Source organism: Theobroma umbraticum, unplaced genomic scaffold (genome assembly GCF_002168275.2).
Source record: "Theobroma umbraticum cultivar Fairchild unplaced genomic scaffold, ASM216827v3 scaffold_147.0, whole genome shotgun sequence".
Taxonomy (NCBI): Eukaryota; Viridiplantae; Streptophyta; class Magnoliopsida; order Malvales; family Malvaceae; genus Theobroma; species Theobroma umbraticum.
In genome coordinates, this window is record NW_018397259.1 from 7,499,259 (window position 1) to 7,524,458 (window position 25,200).

General features: G+C 32.0%; 4 protein-coding genes across 6 annotated transcripts; 2 read left to right on the forward strand and 2 right to left on the reverse strand.

The window, feature by feature from the left end:
- The first annotated feature begins 4,076 nt into the window (after positions 1–4,076).
- LOC110415931 (ubiquitin hydrolase) lies at positions 4,077–6,787 on the forward strand. Of its 2 annotated transcripts, none has more exons than XM_021427715.2 (4): positions 4,077–4,488; positions 4,607–4,816; positions 5,601–5,855; positions 6,521–6,787. In XM_021427715.2, exons 1-4 carry the CDS (start codon positions 4,483–4,485, stop codon positions 6,569–6,571), a joined length of 522 nt encoding a protein of 173 aa, XP_021283390.1. In that variant the 5' UTR covers positions 4,077–4,482; the 3' UTR covers positions 6,572–6,787. The 2 variants fall into 2 exon arrangements, with proteins under 2 accessions (XP_021283390.1, XP_021283391.1); XM_021427716.2 differs by having other exon boundaries at positions 4,083–4,488; positions 5,604–5,855.
- A 3,527-nt stretch (positions 6,788–10,314) lies between these two features.
- LOC110415795 (U-box domain-containing protein 9-like) lies at positions 10,315–12,803 on the reverse strand. The gene is made up of 3 exons (XM_089783454.1): positions 12,468–12,803; positions 11,332–11,400; positions 10,315–11,232 (listed from the first exon to the last, which is right to left on the reverse strand). The coding sequence occupies exons 1-3, from the start codon at positions 12,726–12,728 to the stop codon at positions 10,315–10,317; spliced, it is 1,248 nt and encodes a 415-aa protein (XP_089639580.1). The 5' UTR covers positions 12,729–12,803.
- A 5,586-nt stretch (positions 12,804–18,389) lies between these two features.
- On the forward strand, positions 18,390–19,691 carry BNS (bonsai). 2 transcript variants are annotated; one of them, XM_021427252.2, is made up of 3 exons: positions 18,390–18,499; positions 19,140–19,219; positions 19,451–19,691. In XM_021427252.2, exons 1-2 carry the CDS (start codon positions 18,424–18,426, stop codon positions 19,217–19,219), a joined length of 156 nt encoding a protein of 51 aa, XP_021282927.1. In that variant the 5' UTR covers positions 18,390–18,423; the 3' UTR covers positions 19,451–19,691. The 2 variants fall into 2 exon arrangements, with proteins under 2 accessions (XP_021282927.1, XP_021282925.1); XM_021427250.2 differs by having other exon boundaries at positions 19,140–19,193.
- A 2,331-nt stretch (positions 19,692–22,022) lies between these two features.
- Positions 22,023–24,972, reverse strand: LOC110414732 (U-box domain-containing protein 9-like). Its single transcript, XM_021426117.2, has 2 exons — positions 24,197–24,972; positions 22,023–23,247 (listed from the first exon to the last, which is right to left on the reverse strand). Exons 1-2 carry the CDS (start codon positions 24,455–24,457, stop codon positions 22,162–22,164), a joined length of 1,347 nt encoding a protein of 448 aa, XP_021281792.1. The 5' UTR covers positions 24,458–24,972; the 3' UTR covers positions 22,023–22,161.
- Between the last annotated feature and the right edge of the window lie 228 nt (positions 24,973–25,200).

Genomic DNA, 25,200 nt, shown 5'->3' on the forward strand with positions numbered 1-25,200 from the left:
CTAATTGGGTAAGCAATAACTATGAAATTAGGTATAAGCTCTTTAATTCTAATATCAGTGGCTAGCCCCTGACTAATTTGATGACCACGGTGTTAATTCACCTAATAACATTGCAGTCAGCTCAAAGATTGATGCTAACTCCACATATAAATGTGGAATGGAAGTGAATAAGATATAGGCTTCTAGCTATTTTCTCTGTGGGAAAAGAAAGTATATACCCTACAACTATTTGGGTATAGTTATTTGTTGCAATGTCAAGTTATGGTATGTCAGAGGAATTTTTAAGAGAGACTAATTCTTAACTATTTTGTCTTTGCTGAAAGAAAGATATCTATTTTAAAATTAATTGGACTATGACTCCATCATGATTCGATCCAATTTGTAAATTTGGATACCTACTTTGCAGGCACAAACAAAAAATCTATCAAAATCAATGTACAAGGTAACGTCTATGCTGATATTATATTAAATTTGAATACAAACATTCAATTATTATATTATAAACTTCTGTTTAAAACATTCAAAGTATATTTAATTAAATTACTAATTTATGTGGGATAGTTTATTTGTTCAAGTGAATGGAAAAAAAATACTAAAAGAAAAAAATATTTTCTCATGAAATGTGAGGATTAAAATAAAATAAGTAGTCTAATAGCATATTATTTTTCTACCAAATAAACAAAATGGGATTTATAAGCCTAATTCGGTTCATTGAAGTGTGCTTCAGAACTAGGCCTAATTCATATGATGTGTCGAGCTTGCATCTTGATATCTGGGCCTTTTATTTTTGACAATTAACTATGGGCTTTGGATATTGTTTAAGCTGAGGTAACACAAGCAAAGAGCCTAATCCAATGACCCAAGTCCCATGATGTGGGCCTAATCATGTGCAACTGTTAATTATTTGTTTTTTTTAAATAATATAAAATTTTGTTCATATAATCTGACAATCAAGAAAAAACATATAGACGTAATACTTGAAAAAAAATTTAAATTATTTAAAAAATTAAAATAAATTTTTATTTTTTTATTACATTCATTTAAGTCTATGTATTTTTATCTTGAATTAAATAAACTTTTATGATTAATGATTGACTAATAATAATTTATTAAAATACCATTTATCATTTTATATTTACATAACATTGACGTGTAATGTGAAAAATGATATATTAACATAACATCGTTATCATCTATTATAATATGTCAGCATGATACGTCAACATCAAGTGAAATGATAACTGATAATTTGATCAACAACATTTAATCAATTAGTAGTTATAAACACTTATTGGACTTAAAATAAAAATAAAAAAAACTTGAGTGAACACATTAAAAGAATAAGAATTTATATGAATCCTTTTAAATAGCATGACTTTTTTTTATATACTATGCCAAACATATACCAATAATTGCTTACAACCAAACACTACTTTAAATAGTAAATCGTAAATTTTTTAAATTTTTATATTTTAGTCCAAACATTACCCTTTTTTCTTTTAAAAATAAAAGTTAATTTTCTTTTGGAATTGAAAGAAAAAATAATTAGTGATGTTGGAAATTAAAAAAAAAATAAAGAAGTTGGCATATTGTCCATCATTTATATGGCACTTTCATTGCCTTGGATTGTGGTCCTATCTCAATAAATGATTGAATGAAGAAAAATAAAGAAGTAAAGCATGGGGAAGAACCAAACCCCACCAAAATGTACACCAAGGTTGGTGCTTTGTTGTCATTTGAAAATGAGTTTCCCTACTTTAATAGAAAAAGGGTGTTTAACATCTCAAATGACAGTTGCGATTCACCAAGAAAAAACCCAACTCCCATTCCTAAAACAACATGCTGTATGAACTAACTATAGATTTGTTGGATTCCATCCTTACTTAAGATGGAACAAATATGGGAATTTTAATTATTTCTTTTATCTGTCACCATGAGTTTATATAAATGATTTCCGGTGGATTGTGTGCTGCGTTGATAGATTTGAGTAACATGGCCTTTTTAATCTTTCTGCCTTTCTTCTCCTTCGTATTGAGGTTCACGTGAACTAGTTTTCCACTCCCAACTCAAGTTCTTACCCCGTGGTCGGTCCCCACCGTCATTTACCTTGGAGCTAAACAACAAATACTGATCAGCTACATGTCTGATTTTATACCATGTCTTCCACTCAGTATTATGACTTCCCAAGCCTCCGTGTCAAAGTTTGCCTTTGTTTTTCATTGGGGGAGTTTCCACTCCAAGTCAAGCCTAACTGCGGCAGACATGGTGGCGTTTTTGAACCTTTGTGGCAGGTGGCATCTGGTCCTTGCACAAGCGCCTAGGTGGGTTTCTCTGCTCCAAGTCAAAACATTAGGTACACCATATATCACTCCACGAGGTTAGTCCCCCTGTAGGTTGAGCCAAGAAAAAGACTTCTGCCTTTTTTTTCCCTTGTTTTCCCATTTGTCGTGAAAAAATGAAAGTTTATATCTCTCATGTCAAGACCCCCAACAGAAAAAGAGGGAAGAAATTCTCATGTCCAAGAAAATTTTCTTGGTTTTTTGGGTTTAGAACTTTGGGGTTATAAATGTAAAAGGATTTTCTCTTAGTTATTAAGAAAAAAAGAAAAGAAACAAGGTAGCAATTTTTACATCTTTTTAAGTTTTAGCATTGACTGACAAAGGGTTGGTAGGTAAAATGTTGTAGGGTTTTGCTAATGAGGACATTTTTTGCTGTAAATGAAAAGCTTTGTTGGGAGCCTGGGACTTCACTTTAGCTTCAGGCATTGGCATTTTAAAATTGTGTATTGACCTGAAAAGAAAAGTGGTGAACAGTGAAAATTACTCAGTGAGAGGCCAGTGTTGCAGTGCTGCAATTCTCTTTTGTTCATGATCTTTTCGGATGGTTTAACAGCAAACAATGTACTAATCACCTTATCTCTAATCACCCGAAATTAAGTAATGTTCCTTTGGAAATGCCATACATTATGATTTATTAATTATGTTGTGCTTTAACTTAGCAAACATATGTTCTTTCCCTATGATTTAAAGGGTGAAAACCATGCACAAAGGTTGAGAGTTGAAGAAACCTTTTCTGCTGCAAAATTATAGTAAGCAGATAACTCAATTTGTCTCTAAAATCCTCTGTTTTTATCATAATGTTAAATGCTATTTAAAAAACCAAAATTTCATAAGCTTTTACCATAGGAAAACCAGTTTCTTTTGTCATGGTCTGGCCAGTGGGTTAGTGGCTTTGGCATCTAGTTTGAGATATGACAGAAGAATTTGAAAGTTTTGTACAAAGAGCACTTACAAACAAGTGGAAATACCCTTTTCTCCTTTTTTGTTATCCTTTTTGGCTCTTGCAAAATTGAATCTGTTATTGGATGCCAAAGTCAAAATGGAGAGTTTAAATGGAGTAGACTTCACTCTTTATAATGAAGGTCCTACCTTGTGGAAGAGCTTTGAATGGAGTGAACATTACTATTTGTGAGAAAGGAATGACAACACAGTCATAATTTCATATCTTACAGTCAGTGCTTTAAGACCAAACATAGGGACAAAATTTTCAATAGTCTTAGCCAGTTCATTCTTTTGCCCCAAACTTTCCAAAAAATATCCTACATCCTCCATTCAGAAGACAAAATCAAAATCAGGTTGGGTATAACTTTGACCATTTGACAAAACTTCTCAGTGAAGCACTTCCCCTTCTCATTCCACATCAGCTACTTACTGCAGGTACCAAAGAGCAACTGTAGCTCATTTGCCCACTGGCTACAGCCATTATTCATGCAATATTCAAGCTTTTTCCAGATCTTTGACAACCCTTCTGGTCCAAAAAATAAAAATAAAAGAACAAATCTTTGATAGCTCAAAAAAAATGGCTTTTCAGTTCGCTGCAAACTGACCCACTTTTTCTAACAGTTAACAACTCCCAAGTCCAAGTGATCTGTGAACACTCCCTGCATTCTGAAGGGCCCCATTTCCTGACTTTGCCGCGTGAAACTATTAAAAAAAAGACCCAAAATTTTTTTTAAAAGAAACATAGAAAATAGTGAAATATTAATACAAAAAAAATGCAAAGCATGGGATCAAGGTTGGACAAAAGAAATAAAGTTTCGTCATATATTATAATGAGAAAAAGTTGACAAAGCAAGCACCTAATAGTAGACTACTGTCCCTCTTATTTCTATCTTTTTATACACTCCTGCAATTTTTTTCCGAGTACTGCTTATCTGTTTGCTGCTTTTCCGAAAACTGCGTTCCCACAAGAGGAAAGAGCTGAACTCTATCTTTATCTGTAGATCCTTTTCTTCTGTGTAATTCTGAAATAGAATTTATATCTTCTGTAGCTTTCTTGAGAATCCCCATAGCTTTTCTTTTTTCACCTTTTTGCTCTCATTCTCTTTAAAAACAACCTTCAAAGTCCAATCTCTTTCCCCTCCCACCTTTACAACTTTGGCTTGTTCATTCCTAGGTAGCAACAGCCACAAACAACCCCACAATGGATGTAGGTTTTATTTTCTTTTTTCATTTTCTTTGAATCTTGAATCTCTTCTTTAAAGCTAATTCTGTGGTGGGATTTTGTTCTTTTCCTCTTCTTCTTCTTCTTCTTTTTAATTCTTTAGGATTATTGCAAGAGAAGTGGGCAGATACCAGCATTTGGAGACTGGGACTATGCAAATGAGCTGCCTATAACTCAGTACTTTGAATGTGCTAGACAAGCTGGTTTGATTCGTTTCAGCTCTTCATCAGGAGAATCTAATCCTTATGTCCCCGCTGACTTGTACGCTGTTGATTCGAGGAAGCATTCTCGTACTCTTGCTCCTCCTGGAAAGGTTGGTTAGCTCTTTTTTATTATTATTATTATTATTAATTATTTCCCGACTTTATCATATTTGTACTGTTGATTTGTTGCTCTCGGCTTCTTTAGTTACTGGTGCAACGTAAAAAAATCCGAACTTTGAAACAAAAGAAAGAATGAGTCACTTCTGGTAAGTCACTTCTGGTATATCTGCAGAACTGTTTAACTGTCATTTTTTTGTACAGTGGGGACATAGAGAAGTAAGTAAAGCGCAAATCTGTCTTCAAGCCCATTTGTGGCAACTTTTCTTGCAGAAACATAGGCAGCAATGCCAAAGCTGAAATGTTCTTCCAAGCACCTTTCCTGGAAACTCGTTTGCTCTAATCAAGCAATCTTGCAAGAAACTTTTGCCTTTCTAGTTTTAGACTTTTCATTCTGATAACACTGAACTTCCTTGCAATATACAAATTTTTTTCAAAAGTCTATGCATTTAACTGTCTAATCTCCATCATTCGTACAACATTTATTAGTAAATTAACTTATCTGTTTGTACACCTAGGGGTTGGTTGTAAAATAACATATTTGGAGTGATCACGTGAACAAGGCGATAGAGTAAATTTTGTGTGTTAACTTTGAGGTAAAGAGTGTTCACAATGTAAATGTACGAATGGTTGAGATCAGATAGTTAGGGGTGACGTCGACACAATTCTGAACAGGAGAATGGGAATGCAAGCCAAGGATGTAATAGATGATATCAAAGGGTGGATATTGTTATTATTATGAATGTTGACAATAATGGTGTCTGTGGTGGCATTTAGCAGGTGAGTAGGGTAAGAGAGAAGCGAGCACCGCACGTTAAGGAGCAAAAGAAGGCAGGGAGAGTTTGTGACGTGACTGAACCACCACGGAAATACCAGCATCAACATCCCCACCACGTGCCTACTTCAAATAATAATAATAACAACAGTGGTAAGCAACTCAAAAATGATGCCGTGCCTCCCAGGAGACCACCCAAACCTGTTGATGAAGATCTCTACAAAATCCCCCCTGAGCTCCTCCACTCTTCCAAGCGAGTAAGTCCCTTTCCATCTAATTTTTCTTCCTTCTTTCAAGATGGGTTCTTTTTCTTTTGTGTATAATATATATATATATATATATGTATTTAGCCATGATTGTTCAAGCTCAAGTCAAATAAAACTGCATACAACTAGAACATACTTAGATTAAAATAGTAATGAAACTCTTGTTGTAAATCTTATTGAAGTTGTTAATGGAAGTGATAATTAATTAAATATTCAATGCCTACCAGTTTACTTGGGATCACGTAATAAAGAAACATATTTCAGTTCCTCACCTCACGAAATCACCATATTATTGGCGCTTCTGTTTGATTCTGCCATGGACCTCAAAGAGTCATGGTCGGGCACGTATTGATTTCTTTGTCAAACACTAGTCATTTTTTCCGATGGGAGGTCTTTTTCCGTCCCTTTGAAAACAAACTCCTCAAATCCCGCCATCAATACATATATTAATTATAAGGGAGGGTTTTTTTATTATTATTTCTAAGTCCAGGTCTGCATTGGGCTGGCTAGTCTGGTCCAGCCAAGGTTGGAAACTTGTTTGAGCCCTTACATTCTTGGGCCAAGATGATAGTAGCAGGCTGAGAGGCTGCCCATAGTTTGACGGTTTTGGTTAAGCTCTCTCTTTCTGACAAGGTTTATTTGGCTGTTCCATGCAGAAGAAAATGCCAGGACTCTTCTCATGCTTGGTACCAGCTTGTGCAACATGAAGGTTCTGAGTTTTGAGCTTGAAGGAAGAAATTTGCTTCTGCTTCTGCCCTGGAATGTTTATATGGAAAAGATGTAGTTAGTGTAGTGATGTAGTCCTTTTTGTTTCATCATGTTTGACTAAACCAAGCTTGTAGTGAGAAATGGCTGTCAAATGATGATTTTGTTCTTTGTTTAATGATGAATTTATAGTAAGCTGAATTATGCGTTTGATTCCACTTGCCTACGTATCCAACTGATTCAATTCATTGAAAAAAACCTAATTAATTGAACCGACCATCAGTGATTAAGACTAACAAACTACTTAATTGAACCAATCCTCTGTTAGAACCGAATATTAACATTTTCCATCTTATAAACTAGTCTAAGTACTTATGGAAAGCATGCATACTTGTTCGTGTCTTCATGGGTGAAGCTACTTAGGATAGATTTTTCTATTCATTGAAAATAATTATTTGTAATATTAGATATTCAGTACTTTAATTAATAAATATAAAATTTAGACTTCAAATATGTCAAACTCTAATTAAGCAAAGTTTTTTCAAATTCTGATTTTCAATATATAATATTTGTAAATATTTTTTGAATTATTTAAAAAGATTTAAATAATTTTTTATTTTTTATTATATTCAATTACATTTTTATATTTGATCAAATCAATTCTTATAATTAATAGTTGAATAAGTATTATTAATTAAATACAATTTATATTTTTTTATAGATATTGATGTGACATTGATATGCAATATGAAAATATTTATATAACTTTAATATGTCGTATTATCATTTACTATGACACGTGAACACCATGTAATAATAATTAATCAATCGTAAATTGTATTTATATGAATTAAAATAAAAATATAAAATTTTAATAAATATAATAAAAATAAAAATTTAATTTTTAATTAGTTTAGAAAATTTTTTATTAGATATTAGGCTGATTTTGAATTTAAAAAAAAAAGGAAAAAGGAGAGAGCCACGCAAGGGCATCTTGCTGCAAGAAAAACAGTTCAAACTTCCAGTTCTATATGTCAGTGAAAAGGCCAAAACTAAAGTAATAGAGTTTCATCATCACATTCAGCAGTCAACGAGGTACCCTTCCTTTTCCATTACAAGGATTATTTTCAATTTCAATAACCCTGTATTTCAGTTTCTCACCTGTAAGTGTTGTCCCTCGTTTTATTTTGTCTTTGACCTGTTCGACAAAATGTCTCTAACCAAGTTCACTTCTATAAATACACGATATTAAATCGACCCAAAATTTTTTTCCTTTTCTGCTAAAGGGAGAAATTTATTGAATAAGGCCTTGTTTACGATGTGGGTTTGATAATTTAAAGCGAAAGAAACATGCATATGTAACTTTGTTGTTTTTTTTTTTTTGAAAATTTTATGCAACTTGGTTGTTGTTGGTTTTTATTTTTGAAAGTGTATTTATTGTTAAAACTATAAAAATACTAATATTTTTAACTTCTGGGTATTTATATTTTTGCATTTTTGAAGGGTAATAATTTAAAGTGTATTTATATTTACGTTAATAATTGTTTATATATTGTTTAAAAACCGAACATGTTTTCTAACAAGCAGTTGTTGGCATTTTCTAGTCTACCAGATTCGTATACGTTTATTACAGTCCATCCTCAAAACCACCTTATCTGTCTTTAAAACCAGTTGGCTTTCGTAATCGGATTCTTTAGATTATGTTCACTTGCAGGCCTTTTTTGTGGAAACATTCCAAGTTAATATCAGATACATGACAGAAACTATGTTAGCTTCGGCGTGAGCTTCGGGTTTATGTCCGACGTCGGTAGTATGTGTTAGATGCGGATATATCAAGGAAAATGAAAAATCCAAGCAACATTGACCAGAAGTACAAAGTTACTTCCCGGAAATCCTCACACATGCTTCTGGAATTGACAGTTACTTGCAAATTTTTACCCAAGAAAGAAGCTATGAAACCATTATCAATCGGGTATCTGATTTTACTGTTAACAAGTCATGGTCAATTGAGTTGAATAAATGAAGGTGGACTGCAGAAGGAGGTAGGAGTTTATGACCAGGCATGCCAATGATGGAAACAATGCAAGAATGAGTGCTGAATATTTCAGGAACTAGAATAACTTGTCAAATGTACTAAAAACAGCCACCAGCTGTGAAAAGCTAATGCATGTTAATGAATAGTTGTCACCGACAAACGATTCTTAAGAAAGGAAGAATGCTTTGATAATGACTGATATTTACACCAGCCAATACCGGATGCAAGAAGTTCTTGCGCTTGTAAAAGTTCTGATTAAAAATAAATCATGTAGATGTTGGTAATCTTTGCCTGTTCAAGTGTGTTAGTTGTTCAAAATTTCATTTGTTTATGCAAATTCCAAAGCTGACGGCAGAATGTTAAAATTAAGGGAAAAAATGCAGATGATGGAATTACAACTCAGTGCAGGATGTATACACTGGATTTCAACATCAATTGCCACTTTTTCAATTTGTTTATTGTTATTTTGAACATATAATTTTATCAACATCAGTCAAATTGATTTTTTTGGTATCAAAGACAAAAAAAAAAGAAAAGTAGGGTTTGGTATGAGGATTGCAACCTTACAATAGATACATGAAATGTTTGTTTTGAAATATACCAATTTAATATAAAATTGTAATACATTGATGTAATGTGATTACTCTTAAAAACCAATACAATCTCCAATTGCAACTTACTCTTTAATGCTATCAAACTTGATTTGAAATTTTCACCCTTTTTCATTGAAAAAAAAATCAAAAATTCCTTTTAACATAACTTACCTTTCTTGATTTAACATTTTTAAGTATTATCAAACGAATAAAGGAAGTCCAATATGGTGAATCAATATAATAATTTTTTTGATGAATTTAAATATATTTATAATAAATATAATCAAACATAATATTTATAATTCATATAAGAAAACAGACAAATCAATCAATAAAATTTCAATACTTAATTTTTATTACTTTAAAAATTAAATAATTTTAAATTTTTGAAAAAAAAAATTTAAAATTTCAAAAACATAAAAATATTTTTTTTATTTTTAGAAATGGCTACTTTTCATATAAAATGCCTTTTCAGGGCATTCTAGGTACTTAGATATCGATACCCACGAAATAGATATTTATTCTTGTTGAGTAGAATGCATTTTGGCCGTTAGGTATTGATGCCTTCTTAATAGAAGTTTTTTTTTTCCAAACACACCCAATAGGCTGTCTCTTTCCACTTACTTCCAAATAAACTTAATGGTTTATAAAATATAAATTTTCTAAGCAATAAATTGAAAAGGTTTGAAAACATTTATCAATAACTCACCAAACTAATTAAGTTATCTTTCTATCCTTATATGAAAATTAGGGGTTTCAAAGTTTTATTGTTTTTCAGTAAAAACAACATAAACCAGGTATCAATTCAATGTTGGCACTCAAATCAGTCTATATTGTTGATATAAATTAGATTATATAAGGAAATGGAAAGGAAGGGAAGAGCGTTAAGAATTCATAACGAATCAGATATGCTAAAAAGTACAACTTTCACTGGATGATAAACTTTTCTATATCCTTTGCTCATCTATAAGCCTCAATTGGACTAAAGCTTGCTTGATATGAGTATATAAGAATTTGTTTAGACATGTAAAATTTTTAAACAAGTAACTGAGCTTGAATTGGTGCATATTATGTCAAATGAAAAAACAGAACGTACAAATATGAATTCTGTTTTAGTTTATTTCCTCATGCTCTGCATAGTCGGAAAAACTTTATGTATTTTTTTAATGATGCCATTAGCCTTCCTTCTAGCCCTTGCAGTCCCTGTATCTGCAAGTTCAGCTAACGTATGCTTTTTAATTTCTTCTGCCCTGATAACCAACAGCATAGTCAGGTCTTTCAAACACACATTGTATAAGATTGCAACACAATTTTCTTTAGCTAATTCAGAACTGCTATCCCTTATGATTTGAAGCAACCGATGCAAAGTATCAAGATTTCCAAATTCGTCAGCAACATTTTGCTCTGTAGATAGTAGAGCAAGAAGGCACAACAACTCATCAACAACTATACCATCCTCAATCTTCCACAAAATTACCTTCACTAACCCTATTTCAATAAACTTTGCTTTATTCTCAGATAAAATACATAGGCGGAATATTGCTGAGGCAGCATCGATCATTGCCAATGGATGCCCTTCATGTAAGAGTTGGAGGAGAGGCACAAGAGCACCAGAATTTCCAATGATGAACTTGTTTGAGTCGAGCGCAGATAATGAGAATAGAGCAGCTGCAGCATTTCTTCTTGTTTCAATGGTTCCAAACTTCATAGATTCAATAAGCACAGGGATGACAATAGGATTTTCTGCTATTAGTTTCTTATTGTTTCCATGAATTGAAAGGTTAAAAATTGTTGTGATCAAATCCTCCTGGACACTAGGGTCTAACTCAACCTTGCTTTGTAGCAGTGGACTGAGCAGTCTAGAGATGGCATCAGTAAACGCGCAAAAAACTGCCCGATATGATCGTGTTGTCTTTGTTAGTCTCCGAAGCTCTTTAGCAGCTTCCTTCTGATCAGAAAGGGAAGAAGACATCCTTTCAAGCAATGAGTTCAAATGAACTTGGTCTACCTCAGTATTCATATTTCCATCAACATCCTGATAGGATTTTGGCAGTGCAATGCCACGTTGTACGCACCAGTCTGAAATCAATTCTCGCACCAAATAGTTAGGGGTGAGGATCGTGTGGGAAAGGACTTGTTTGGACAGAGGGCATGTTACGTTACCTTCACTCAACCACTTCTGGATGTGAGGCCTATCATAAGTCTGAAATCAGTAAGATATTGTTAATGCAGATGATTGAGAAGAAAACAAAAATCAAGAATTAAATATGACAATCTCTTTCAAAAAAGGTAATATTTAGGCTCAGATTATTTTATTGAAATGTAGCTAGCTAAGAAACAAATTTTTTTTTTTGAGAATTTCAACCTAATTAAAATCATGAATGTCTGCCGAACATCAAATTCATCAAATTCATTTCCTTCTAAAATGAAGGACAACTCAATATTTGAAAATCTTTACAACTTGTTACGCGAGAATGGCTAAGCCATTCCACCATATTCTTCAAAAAATTATTTTTTTTCCATTTGGTTTGGTTTTGAAGGGAGGGATATCCATTCTTTGGAATAACTATTCCTTAAAATCTCTTAATTTTTATTATCCACCTTCCATGGTGTTAAAAATTCCACACTAAATCTATTTTTAAAATGTTAATATTTAAATTATTAACTTATTAATAAAAATAGAAATAAAAGATTAAAAAGTGAAAAATGCAAGCAGAGAAAAAAATAAAAAGAAATTAAACAATAAAATCATATTAATATTTTAATAATAAATTTTTAAATTTTTAAAATTTTAATTAAAATAGAAATTAAAAGATTTAAAAATAAAAAATATTATTAAATTATAGTAAAAGGTAATTTTTTCTTTTGATATAAATTTTTCTAAATTATATAAAAAAGCATTTTTATTTTTGATTAAAATAAATTTTATTATAATAAAAGATAATTTTATCATTTTGTTTTTTATTTTTGAATCATTTTAAAATTATTCTTTCTAATTCAATGTTTAATGATAACAATTCTTAATTTATTTCATTTCATAAACCAAATTATATAATAATTATTTTATTTTATTTTTACTTTATTATTTTTTACAGAATAATTATTTTATTCCCTTTCACAAACTCAATGTACTCCCAATCAAATCAGAAAAAAAAAACATAAAAAATAATTAGCCATAGGCTAAAAAAAATTTAAACAAGCCGGCCAAAATTCAAACAGTCTTAAGCATGATAAAGAAAAAGTAAAAAATGTCGATCCTTAAAGTCTAACCTCGCCAGAAGCCAAGACAACAGGATCACCCATTATTTCACCTGAAAGAGGACACTTGAATTTCTCAGGCATAACCATGTCATCCACTCCAAGGCCAACAGGTTTTTTGAGCTTCAGTTCAGCTAAATTACACAAGATTCTCGTAGCTTCAATTGTTTTCAATCCGATATCATCTTCTTCAAGAATCGTCTTCACCACCCTTCCCAGTTCCTTCTTTAACTCTGTTTCTTCCCCTACTGCTGCTGACTCCGTCTTAGCCATTGAAAGAAACCAGGTTCTTTGGGAATAGAAAGGGACAAGATTTTAATAACCACTGAAGGAAAAGGAGGTTGGATTGTTTACGAAGGGTAAGGAAAAGAAATATTGAAAACGGAGTTGGTTTAATGGATTTTCTTGCACGTTCTTTGTAATTTGCTTAGCAACTTCCTCTGTTTTGGCTACTGAAAATAAAAATAAAAATAAAAAACAGGCTCTTGGTTCTCGGAATAAAAAAAATGTACAATATTTGAAAAAATTCTTAAATTATTTAAAAAATTTTAAATAAATTTTTATATTTTTAGTATTTTTAATTAAATTTTTATATTTTTATTTTAAATTAAATAAGTCAATAAGTTATTAAACTTTGATTGTGAATCAAATAAAATTTTATAATTAATAATTAATAATTAAAATATTATTTATTATTTTATATTATATGTGAAAATGTCAATATAAACTAACCCCACCCAATCTAACCCAAACCCTTGTGGATAGAAAAAATATAAATTACACCAAATTAGTTCATTTTTCACATGGATCATCAAAACTCTAACTCAACAGACCCTTGCTATCCCATAAGTTGGACTTAATCAACTCTTTTTTTAAAAAAAAAAAATATTTTTACAATTTTACTTAACAAATTCTCTATTAATGAAATTTAAAAATGACACCATCTCAGTGTCATCTCATGGCAATTTATGGGTAAAGTACCTTCCTTTAATGTCAAATCAGATCTTGGTCAGCTAGAATAGCACACGTGCGCCACCCTTGTAGAGTTCTACAACTAAATGGCTTCAATGTCATGTATCATGTGGCCTTAAGTGCATAAGCCAAATCAAGCACAAGGACATTGATAGCAGCCATTTTATTGAAAGTGCATTTTTTATCTTGTTAAACTGAACACACTGGGATCTATGGTTTGTGATCTTTGATCTATTTAAGCAATGTAGATGTAACTAATCTTCTATTCAATGAGTTTGTGCTTACGCTTAATCTGAACTTCAATGTAAATTTAATACCATCATATAATAGATATACCACATTACTTTTGCTTGAATTAAAAAAAAAAGCTCCCTATCAATAAAATTATTTTATAATTTAATGCATAAATTAAATAATAAAAATATGTTATAAATAGATAAATTACACGAAATACAAATAAGTAAATAAATTACATCAAATATAAATAAAATTTTAATCTTTAACACAAACTATAATCTCATAAACATAAGCATATAATATATAAAATTATTAATTTAAGTTTTTTCTTTAAACCCATATGACTGACTCGCCCCAACTAAGATAACCCACTGATTAGATGGGTTGGTCCATTTAAGTTCGATTTTAATATGAGTTTGAATTTTCAAAACCAACTTACCTCACTTTCAATAAGAATGAGCTAGCCTAATGGACCATGTCCATTTTGATAAGTTTAACCACATGATATTATATTAACATATTATAATTAATAATGATGTGATATGTTGACATATTATAATTAATAATGAAAAAAATTATAATATTATACAAGCTTTTGCATTTTAAACATAATCCATTGTTTCTCTATTGCAATCATGACACTAAGCTGCTAACTTTTATATTTTATTACATTTTGAGTACTTGAGATTTGAAAGCCAAGTCCAGAGAACAATGGTCCACCAGAAGCATTCGGGCGGAGCTAAGGTGGTGCAACTGGGGACTTTTATTTTAAATTTTTTTATTATATATATAAAATTTATGATATATAAATTTATAATTTTATATGATTACTTTTTAAGTATTTTTTATGCAAAATTTTAAACCTATCAACTAAAAATTTATTGTAAAAGAAAATCACTCTTTGGGAGCTACTTTGATAAAATGAAATAAAAAGTAGGCACAAGAAATAAATTTATATATATAAAACGATCTTTGTTGTTTATTAAAGCTTAATCAAAGTACTGATACAAATGTTTTTCATACGTTTGGGGAGAACAAAGGCAAAAAAGGAAAAAAAACAACAAAGAAAAGAGAAGATATTACTTCAACGAGAGACATTCAATTAAGGGGGAAAGCTGAATTGTCTGAAACTCTATATTCAATTTTCTTGTCAAATTCCACAGCCTTTAAGCAAAGTCTGCTCCAATTATAGGGCCGAACAAAGTTGTTGCCAGAAGTCATGCCTTGCCATCTATAAGTGAAAACATGAGCTGTAAGTAAATTGAAATCGAGATGGCATCCAGCAAGAGTATGCATGACAACTTCACGACAGTAAAAATGACAACGACAACAACGACTATGACAATAACAATGAAGATAACATAGAACTGCATGTTTGCCTGAGACTTTTGGCAAGGATAGTTTGAGGCTATAAGAAACCATATCAAACCTGTAAAATCTTCAATTGATGCGCAAGATAGAGACTTCATGTATTTCTGCATTAGCCAAAGGATTTGCCACCTTATCCTTTTGATAACCTTTTACATATGAACACTTTCTATTTGACATGTTAACAAATTTCAACTATAAATCAACAGAAAATACAGATCTTAATCTTAAAAAGTGCATAAAGTAAATTCAGAGCGTAGCAACATTGCTCGCAACCTGAAGTGACTAGGTGTAATATGTTACCTGCATTATCCTGAGAGTATAGAATAAAATGCGAAATTAACCATAACGCAATATTTTAAATTTCATTAACCTAGAACAAAGATCTAAATCATATTCTATTTTCACCTTAAAACTAGGCATGTATATAGTCAATAGATAGACACAACTTAAAAAGTAAAAAACATTTTTCTCAATAATTTTCCCATATCAATTTCTCCCTGTTGTAAGATTTCTATAGAAAAAAATCAATAAATTGGAGAAAAACAGAGGCATTTATAATGATCGCAAGAAAATGATGACATCGATAAAGAATAACAGGCTCTTGTTGTGATTGTTCAATCTCATGTCAAATAAACTTACATACAACTAGAACATACTTAGATTAAAATAATAATGAAACTCTTGCTGTAAATCTTATTGGAGTTGTTAATGGAAGTGATGATTAAAACATATTTCAGTTCCTCAGCTCACCAAATCACCGTATCATTGGCGCTTCTTTTTGAATATGCCATGGACCTCAAAGAGTCATAGTGGGGCACATTGATTTCCTTGTCAAGCACTAGTCATTTAGATAGCGTTTGGTATAAGAGAAGTGGAAGCACATTCCCTGTAATGTGTCTAATTAAATTACATTACAGTGTTTGTTTTGTAACAGACCACTGCAATGTAAGATTATAATGCAATCACATTACAACTAAAGAATGTAATGTGATTGCAGTCCAAAATCAATGCAATCACATTACATTGCACTCTGTAATATTATTAAAGATATTTTTACCCTTCAACTTTATTACTTTATTAAAATTTTATAATATTATAATTAAATAAAAAAATATTAAAATAAAATATATAATATAAAAATAAAATTAAAATAAATAAAAATAAAAAATTAAATTTATATAATATAGGTAAAATAAATTAAAATAAATATATAATATAAAAATTATATTAAAGAAATGAAAATAAAATATATAAGATTATAATAATAAATAAAAATAAAATATATGACATTAAATATATATTTAAGAGATGATATTATATAAAAATTAATAATAAAAAATAAAATATATTAAACTTGTATTTTAATAATTAAGGGTAATTTTAAAAATTAACATTACATTCTCAGCAAAGTATTGATAAATCAAACGCTGTAATCTTATTTTTTTGTATTTTAATCATTATTTTACTTATATACCAAACACTGTAATGTTATTTTCCTTGTAATGACATTGCTTGTAATCACATTACCTGCAATCACATTACCTATAATCATTTTATATTGTAAAGTATCAAACGCTACCTTATTTCCATGAGAGGTCTTTTTTCACCCCTCAAAAGTTTGAAAACAAACTACTCAAAACCCGCAATCAAATATTAATTATAAAGAAGGTTTCCTTTTGTATTTCTAAGTCGAGGTCCACATTGGGCTTGCTAGTCTGGTCCGGCCAGAGGTGGGAGCTTGTTTGAGCCCTTAAATTTTTGGGCCAAGATAATAGTAGCAGGGCTGGGAGGCTGCCCATAGTTTGATGGTTTTGGTTAGGCTGTCTGTTTCTGACAAGGTTTATTTGGTTGTTCCATGCAGAAGAAAATGCCAGGATTCTCCTCATGAAGGTTCTGAGTTTCAGCTTGAAGGAAGGAATTTGCTTCTGCTTCTGCTTCTGCCCTGGAATGTTTATATGGAAAAAGATGTAGTTAGTGTAGTGATGTAGTCCTTTTTGTTTCATCATGCTTGACTAAACAAAGCTTGTAGGGAGAAATGGCTGTCAAATGGTGATGTTGTTCTTTGTCTAATAATGAAATTTTACTAAGCTGAATTATGCATTTGATTCCACTTGCCTCCGTATCCAATTCATTCAATTCTTTGAAAGAAACTAAGTAACTGAACCAATCATTAGATATTAAGACTAACAAACTAATTAAACCAACCAATCCTTGGTTAAAATTGAGTATTAGCATATTCCATCTTATAAACCAGTCTAAATACTTATGGATAGCATGTATGTCTTCATGGGTGAAGCTACTTATAATATATTTTCGCTATCCATGAAAAATAATTATTTTTAAGTTTTAGTTATTTAGCACTATAAAGTTAAATAAAACATAATATAATACACCTTTTTTATTTGATAAATTTAATTAATAAATATTAAATTTAGGCTTCAAATAAGTTTAACTCTAATTAAGCACAGTTTTCTCAAATTCCAATTTTGAAGGTATAATACATTTAAAAAAATTTTAAATTTTTTTAATTTTTATAGACATTAAATTAGATAAATTTTTATAATTATTAATTAATTATTTATTTAATTTATAATTTTTTATAATCCATAATATTAATATGACGTAACGTTAACATAAACAGTGAAAATATATAAGATTATATTATTATATTATTTTAATATATTATATTATTATTAATTATAAAAATTATTTAATTTGAAATAAAATACAACAGATTAAATATATTAAAAAATAAAAAACTTTGTAAATTTTTTCATCAGATATAAGGCTGATTTTGAATAATAAAAAAACGAAAAGAAAAAGGAAAAAGCGAAGAGAGGGCATCTTGCCATAAGAGAAACAGTTCCAACTTTCGGTTCCATAAGTACTTATTCAGTGAAAAAGCCAAAAACCAAAGTAATAGTGGCATCATCATCATATTCATCCGTCAGGGCAGGTACCCCTCCTTTTCCATCACCTTCATTTTCATTGTTCAAAACTTTTAACATAAAGAAAAAGGATCATTTCCAATTTCAATAACCTTGTATTTCAGTTTCGCACTTGTAAGTGTCCCTCGCTTTATTTGTCTTTGAGATGTTCGGGAAAATGTCTGCAACCAAATTCACTTCTATAGATACACGATTCCAAATCGACCCAAAATTTTTTTCCTTTTCTGCTAAAGGAAGAAAATTTATTAAATAAGGCTTTGTTTACGATGTGGGTTTGATAATTTAAAGCAAAAGAAACCTGCATATGTAACTTTCTTGTTGTTGGTTTTATATTTGGAAGTGTATTTATTGTTAAAACTATAAAAATACTAATATTTTTAACTTCTGGGTATTTATATTTTTGCAGTTTGAAGGGTAATTACTGAATTGAAGAGCAAAAGATGGCAGAACTGAGCCTTGGTATACTTATCGATATTGTTGATGAAGAATGGATGAGAGATACGCTGCCTGATGATGGTATTGATTATGTTACTTAGAAACCCGCTTGCGAATTCTTATATAAATGTTTAAGATCAATTATAGAACCGGGTTATATGCATAGGTCATGTAGTTTTGGTATTCATTGTGTTAAAAAAAATTGGTTTTCGATCGCATATTTATGTTTTGCTTGAAAAGATTATCGAATAAGATGGTAGTTTAACATTGGTTATAGAAGCAGGTAAATGTGCATATAGATCATGTTTAGTTTTGGCATTGTTTATGTTAAAGTTGGGCTGCAAGTTAGTATGTAAATATTTTAGCTGGGGAGATTATTGCATAAGTTGGTAGTGAACCATTGGTTATAGAAGTGCCATACTCACCCATGCAATGCTTTTTTTAAAAAGCTTGTTTCTTGTTGCCCTGCAATTGTTCCATTGTAGTGAGTATTTGGAATTGGAGGAAGTGAATTGGAATTGGGCCTACCCTCGGGCAGCTTTCTGCTTCTCTCTTATACTTTCCATGAAAAGCATGAAAGTCTGTCAATTGCATGTTGCATGTTGCATGTTGCATGTTGCTTGGTTTTGCTTAGAGGCGTGGAAAGATGATCCTATTTGATTTTAATTCCTTTCAAGAGTTCCCTTTTAGCTGATTTTTGTCTTGTTCCTTGTTAATGCAGATCTTCCACTGCCACCTGTAATGGTTGCTCGAACTGATGATGCTGAAGACTCAAGTATGTTCATCAATATTGGATTATAGGTTCTCTTTTGAGCAACAGCATTAAGAAAATGCATCTATCATTTTGTTGTGTTGATGTTCGTGTCTCTTTCCTTCTTGTGGCTAAGAATATATGAGTATATGTGGACACAATATATGTTAAACTTGTAGTTAAATATAGCACGTTTCTGTTGTCAATTCTTATATTATTTTGCAACAGATTTGATTTATTTGCTCCTTTTTTTTTTCTTTTTGATATTGCTAATTTTCCAGATCAGGAGACTCAACAAGTGGATGGAAACACCTGGCATGATCTTGAATTAAGTACTCAATAAGGGAATTGGTTGCTGGCAGTGCTTGGTACCCTCATATGAAAATGTTACTCCCAATACTTAATGCTCTCTCTGTCTCAATCTGTTTGTCTCTCTCGCTAAAAATGTTGTTGAACTAACGTATCATTGGATCATGTAAGAAGGTTTGCACATTAATTTGATCAAAAACTAATTAGGCTGTTTATACTTGGTGAATGATCACTATGTTTGTGAAGACAACATTTCTTGATTTATCTTATTCAAATAGAGCAAAAGACAAGTTTAGTTTGTGATTATACACAACTATATCACCTAAGGTTGTCCTAGCTGTTGATTGTCTAGCAACAAGGCGATTGTAGACGCCAACCCACCTTTGAAACAAATTTGCCTCCAATTGGATGTTTATTCAACATAGATTCTCCACAGATCCGGTTGAAGTGAGTTCACGCTCTGGCTTTAAGTAAATAATAAACCAAACTATAAATCTATGTGGCTGTTCTTCATTAAGGTTCTTAGAGCTTCCTCGAAATATTTCTTGCGTATCCAGTACAAATTTGTTTTTGTCAGGAAATAAAGGTGGTTGTAAAGAGTGATCTGAAGCACGAAAGGAGTAATCTGCCATATGTTCCCATCTTGAGCTAATGCTTAAGTTACTATCAGAGTCATGATTATGAAGCTTCCTGGATTAACTTGGTAAGTGCAACGTAGAACTTTGGATGCAATGCAACAAACTTGATTTACAGGGCCTGGAAGCAAGGCATCTTTCCCCCTTGTTTGAGTGTATTTCTAGCCATTTTGCCAAATATCTTGTGTCACCAATTTGTTGGCTTCCTTGAATCCTTGTAACCAAAATGGAAAAATAGGGAAAAAGAACTCATTTGTGGGCTTCTGCTTTCTAGTTTTGTCTGCCTGTTTTCAGAGAAAGAGTTTCAAACAAATGCCGTATGATGTTTTATAAAAGTCCATTTACGAGAGACAGTGGAATTCTAAAGGAAGGTCCATTAATCTAAAGGTCTAAAACCATTTCCAAAGGTATTGGACCCTCCCTTTCGTACCGCTTGTCAAATTCAAAGAGAGAGCTCCCACACTTCAAGGACCACTTAACCGAAGCAAACACAAGTATATTGCTTAAGACGTTGTCTTCAAAACGCTCCAAATACATCCTATTCACATGCATTTTGTTATCTTTTTTGCTCAATAATGCATTTTGTTATCTGCTGGCCCTGTCTTAAATCACAACAAAAATTTTGATTCCTTATTAAACGTCCATTCTTTCCAACCTAACGACCCGACCAGTGAAGGACACGCCTTCATATTTAGTTAATAAATTGTTTCTATATTGTTTAAAAACCGAACATGTCTTCTAACAAGCAGTTGTTGGCATTTTCTTGTCTACCAGATTCGTATACGTTTATGGCAGTCCATCCTCAAAACCATTTTATCTGTCTCTAAAACCAATTAGCTTTCGTGACATAGACGATAAGCACAAAGTTGCTCCCTGGAAGTCCTCACAATTGCTATTGGAATAAAAAGTTAAATACAAATTTTCCCCAAGAAAGAAGCTATTACACCATTATCACTCAGGTGACTGATTTTCCTGTTTAGAAGTCGTGGCCAATTTGAGTCGAATAAATGAAGGTGGCAGACCGCTGACGCAGGGCTAGGAGTTTATCACCAGGCACGACAGTGATAGAAAAAAATGCAAGAATGAATGTTGAATAAACTAGGATAACTTGTCAAAACGTACAAAAGACAGCCACAGCTGTGAAAAACTAACTAGAGTTAATGAAAGGTTGTCACCGACAAACGATTGTTAAGAAAGGAAGAAGGTTTTGATAATGACTGATTGTTGCACTACCTAACACCGGGGGCAAGAAGTTCTTGCGCTTGTAAAAGCTCTGAATTAAAATAATCATACCAGAAGTTGCTAATCCTTGCCTATAAAAGTTTATTAGTTGCTCAAAATTCCAAAGCTGATGGTGGAATAGTAAATTTGGAGAAAAGAAAAATGCAGATGATGGAATTACAACTCAGTGCATGATGTATATGCTGGATTTCAACATCCATTGGCGCTTTTTCAATTTCTTTCTTGTTATTTTGGAGATAGAATATTATAGCCGCCAGCCAAATTGATTTTTGTTAGTATCAGAGACAGAAAATAGTTAAAGGTAATCCACTTCTGACAACAGTGTATTAAATGTTAATCAAACATATAAATAGTGGGTAATAAGGTGCCGACACTCCAGAAAGTTGGTGTTGAAAGGAACAATATGGAAGACCCTACAACTCCAGCAGCCAACCTGAATTACACTTTATTCACAAGGGTCTGCCTGCCCCTTTTCGTCCATCGGAGATGATGACTGATATTATAATGCTAATTAGATAAACCAAGCAAGTATCAATTCAATGTTGGAAGTCAAAGCAGGCTATGTTGTTGATATAAATTAGATTATGTTAGGATATGGAAAGGAAGGGGAGAGAGTAAAGAATTCATAAAGAAGCAGATATGCTAAAAAATACAACTTCCACTGAATGATAAACTTTTCAATAACTTTTGCTCATCTATAGGCCTCATTCCACCAAAACTTGCATGATAGGAATATATGAGAATTTGTATAAACAAGTGCATATTATGTCCGAACAAAAATAGAGCATGTACAAAAATGATTTCCTTTATTTTCTCAAAATCTGTGCAGTTGGAAAAGCTTTATGAATTTTCTCAATGATGCCAATGGCCTTCCTTCTAGCCCTTGTTGTCCCTGTATCTGCAAGTTCAGCTAAAGTACATTTTTCAATCTCTTCTTCCCTGATCACCCTCAGCATAGTCAGATCTTTTGAACACACACTGTATAGGATTGAGACACAATTTTCTCTAGTACGTTCAGAATGGCTATCTCTTATGATCTGAAACAACCAACGCAAAGTATCAAAATCCCCAAGTTCATCAACAGCTTCGTGATGTGTAGATAAAAGGGCAAGAATGCCTAACAACTCATCAACAAATATGCCATCCTTAATCTTCTGCAACATCACCTTCACTATCCCTATTTCAATAAACTTTGCTTTATTCTCAGATACAATACATAGGTTGAATATTGCTGAGGCAGCATCCATCAATGCCAATGGATGCCCTTCACGTAAGAGTTCAACTAGAGGCACAAGAGCACCAGAATTTCCAATGATGAACTTGTTTGAGTCGAGCGCAGATAATGAGAATAGAGCAGCTGCAGCATTTCTTCTTGTTTCAATGGTTCCAAACTTCATAGATTCAATAAGCAGAGGGATGACAACAGGATTTTCTGCTATTAGTTTCTTATTGTTGCCATGAATTGACAGGTTCAAAACTGTTGTGATCAAATCCTCCTGGAGACCAGGATCTGACTCAACCTTGCTTTGTGACAGTGGACTGAGCAATCTAGAGATGGCATCAGTAAACTCGCAAAAAACAGCCCGATATGATGGTGCTGCCTTTGTTAATCTCCGAAGCTCTTTAGCAGCTTCCTTCTGATCAGAAAGGGAAGAAGACATCTTTTCAAGCAATGAGTTCAAATATATGCAGTCTACCTCAGTATTCACATCTCCATCAACATCCTGATAGGACTTCGGCAGTGCAATGCCACGTTCTTTGCTCCAGTGTAAAATCAATTCTCGCACCAAACAGTTAGGGGTAAGGATAGTGTGGGAAAGGACTTGTTTGGACAGAGGGCATGTTAGGTTACCTTCATTCAACCACTTCTGGATGTTTGGCCTATCATAAGTCTGAAAATCGATAAGTGCAGATGATTGAGAAGTAAAAAAAATATCAAGACTAAATATGGCAATCTCTCATAAAGAAGGTATGAAATCATAAAAATGTTGCATTAGGTTCAGATGATTATCTCTTTAAATGAGAGCTGGAAGTTTATGTTGAAAAGGTAAAATGTTGGCGCTCTAGGCTACTTGGAACTATGCTATTAGCCGATTCACTAATGTACCAATTTGACAGGGAGTAATCCCCATCTACCTATTGAAATGTAACCAGCTAAAAAATAACTTCTTTTGAGAAGTTCAACCTCATTCATTTCCAACTAAAACAAAGGATAACTCAATATTTGAAAGTTTTAAAAGCTACAACCTATCAGATCGGCAAACTTGTGGGATGCTTTCGAATCATTCAAACTCAAAAGGAAAAAGAGAAAGAAGCACATAGACAGACACAAAAGACATTTGCATGAACAATATCAAACAATGTACTTCCATTGTAACAAAATTTTGTCAGAACTCTATGGTAAAGGTCCATTTAATCAACATGAAACCTTTGTAAGTTGTTTCCCATGCCAGGAATTAAAACGAGCACCAGCTACAAGTGTAAATCACATTAGAAATTCGGCTTTACATGCAACTTACAATCACTAAATAATTCCTCAATAAGGAAAAGATTTTAAAGATTTTCACAGTGACTAATACCAGCTAACTGGAAATATTCCTAGAAGGCAACAATAAATTCTGAATCTTTCCATAGTCAAATAAAGACTCTATTGCAAACCATTCATCGAAAGAATCAATGAAATGATAAAAGAAAATAAAAAAGATAAAAGAATGAATTAGGAATAGACAAGAAACTTTAATATTCAACAAACCAGCCAAAATCCAAACAGTCGAAGCATGATAAAGCAAACCTATTTACATACAGAAACAAAGTAAAAAAGGTCAAGCTTTAAAGTCTAACCTGGCCAGAACTCAAGACAACAGGATCACCCATTATTTCACCTGAAAGAGGACACCTGAATTTCTCAGGCAAAATCGTATCGCCTAGTCGAAATCCAACAGGTTTTTTCAGCTTCAATTCTGCTAAACTAGACAAGATTCTTGTAGCTTCAATTGTTATCAATCCGATATCATCTTCTTCAAGAATCGTCTTCACCACCCTTTGAAGTTCTTTCTTTAACTCTGTTTCTTCCCCTACTGCTGCAGACTCTGTCTTAGCCATTCAAAGAAACCAGGTTCTTTGGGAATAGAAAGGAGCAAGATTTTAATCCCAATGAAGAAAAAAGGAGGTTGGATTGTTGGTGAAGAGAAAGGAAAAGAAATATAGAAAATGGAGCTTCAATGGATTTTCTTGTTCGTTCTTTCTTTGTAGTTTGCTTTGCAACTTCCTCTGTTTCGGCAACTGAAAAGAAAACAAAAAATAACAGGTTCTTGCTTCTTGGAAACAAAAAGGAACAAAAATTTCACTACTCAATAAAGAATATAAAAGTGGGATTCCGTTTGGCAAGAGAGAAAAGCAAAGAAAAGATTGAAATTTAGAGTGAATTTTCTTATTGTTCTTTCTTTTCTCTATGGTTTGCTTTGAACTTTCATTTTCCTTGGTGAGAAGATGAGAGAATTTGATGGGAAAAGGCAGTTTTTTTGTGTTATATACGCACTTCAACTACATCAACTCTATGTGCTGATGCTGTCAACCAAAAGAGAGATGATGTTGTTACCAGAGTTGGTAGGGGTTTTATGTCACAATGAAATTTGATTGGCTAGCATTTAAATGACAAATAATTTGTTGCCATGTAAAGAGAATTATATGAGTGGCTATTTGTCAAAAGCTCTGTTTCTCAAACTTTTGTGGGTTTTATTTTATTTTACAACTGAAATAATTTTATTTCATTTTTTTGAAAATTGATTGTAAAAAATTAGATTAAAATATAAAAGAAGTCAAGACTTTGAGAATCCAAACCATGC

Excerpts from the sequence above, each read along its gene's own strand:
- LOC110415931 (XM_021427715.2), top strand. Across the intron at positions 4,817-5,600 it reads CTCTTGCTCCTCCTGGAAAG|CAGGTGAGTAGGGTAAGAGA; the intron begins GTTGGTTAGCTC and ends GGTGGCATTTAG. Across the intron at positions 5,856-6,520 it reads TCCTCCACTCTTCCAAGCGA|AAGAAAATGCCAGGACTCTT; the intron begins GTAAGTCCCTTT and ends TGTTCCATGCAG.
- LOC110415795 (XM_089783454.1), bottom strand. The coding sequence starts at position 12,728 with ATGGCTAAGACGGAGTCAGCAGCAGTAGGGGAAGAAACAGAGTTAAAG. Across the intron at positions 11,401-12,467 it reads TTGTCTTGGCTTCTGGCGAG|ACTTATGATAGGCCTCACAT; the intron begins GTTAGACTTTAA and ends TACTGATTTCAG. Across the intron at positions 11,233-11,331 it reads CATGCCCTCTGTCCAAACAA|GATGTTGATGGAAATATGAA; the intron begins GTCCTTTCCCAC and ends AAATCCTATCAG.
- BNS (XM_021427250.2), top strand. The coding sequence starts at position 18,424 with ATGGCAGAACTGAGCCTTGGTATACTTATCGATATTGTTGATGAAGAA. Across the intron at positions 18,500-19,139 it reads AGATACGCTGCCTGATGATG|ATCTTCCACTGCCACCTGTA; the intron begins GTATTGATTATG and ends TTGTTAATGCAG. Across the intron at positions 19,194-19,450 it reads TGATGATGCTGAAGACTCAA|ATCAGGAGACTCAACAAGTG; the intron begins GTATGTTCATCA and ends CTAATTTTCCAG.
- LOC110414732 (XM_021426117.2), bottom strand. The coding sequence starts at position 24,457 with ATGGCTAAGACAGAGTCTGCAGCAGTAGGGGAAGAAACAGAGTTAAAG. Across the intron at positions 23,248-24,196 it reads TTGTCTTGAGTTCTGGCCAG|ACTTATGATAGGCCAAACAT; the intron begins GTTAGACTTTAA and ends ATCGATTTTCAG.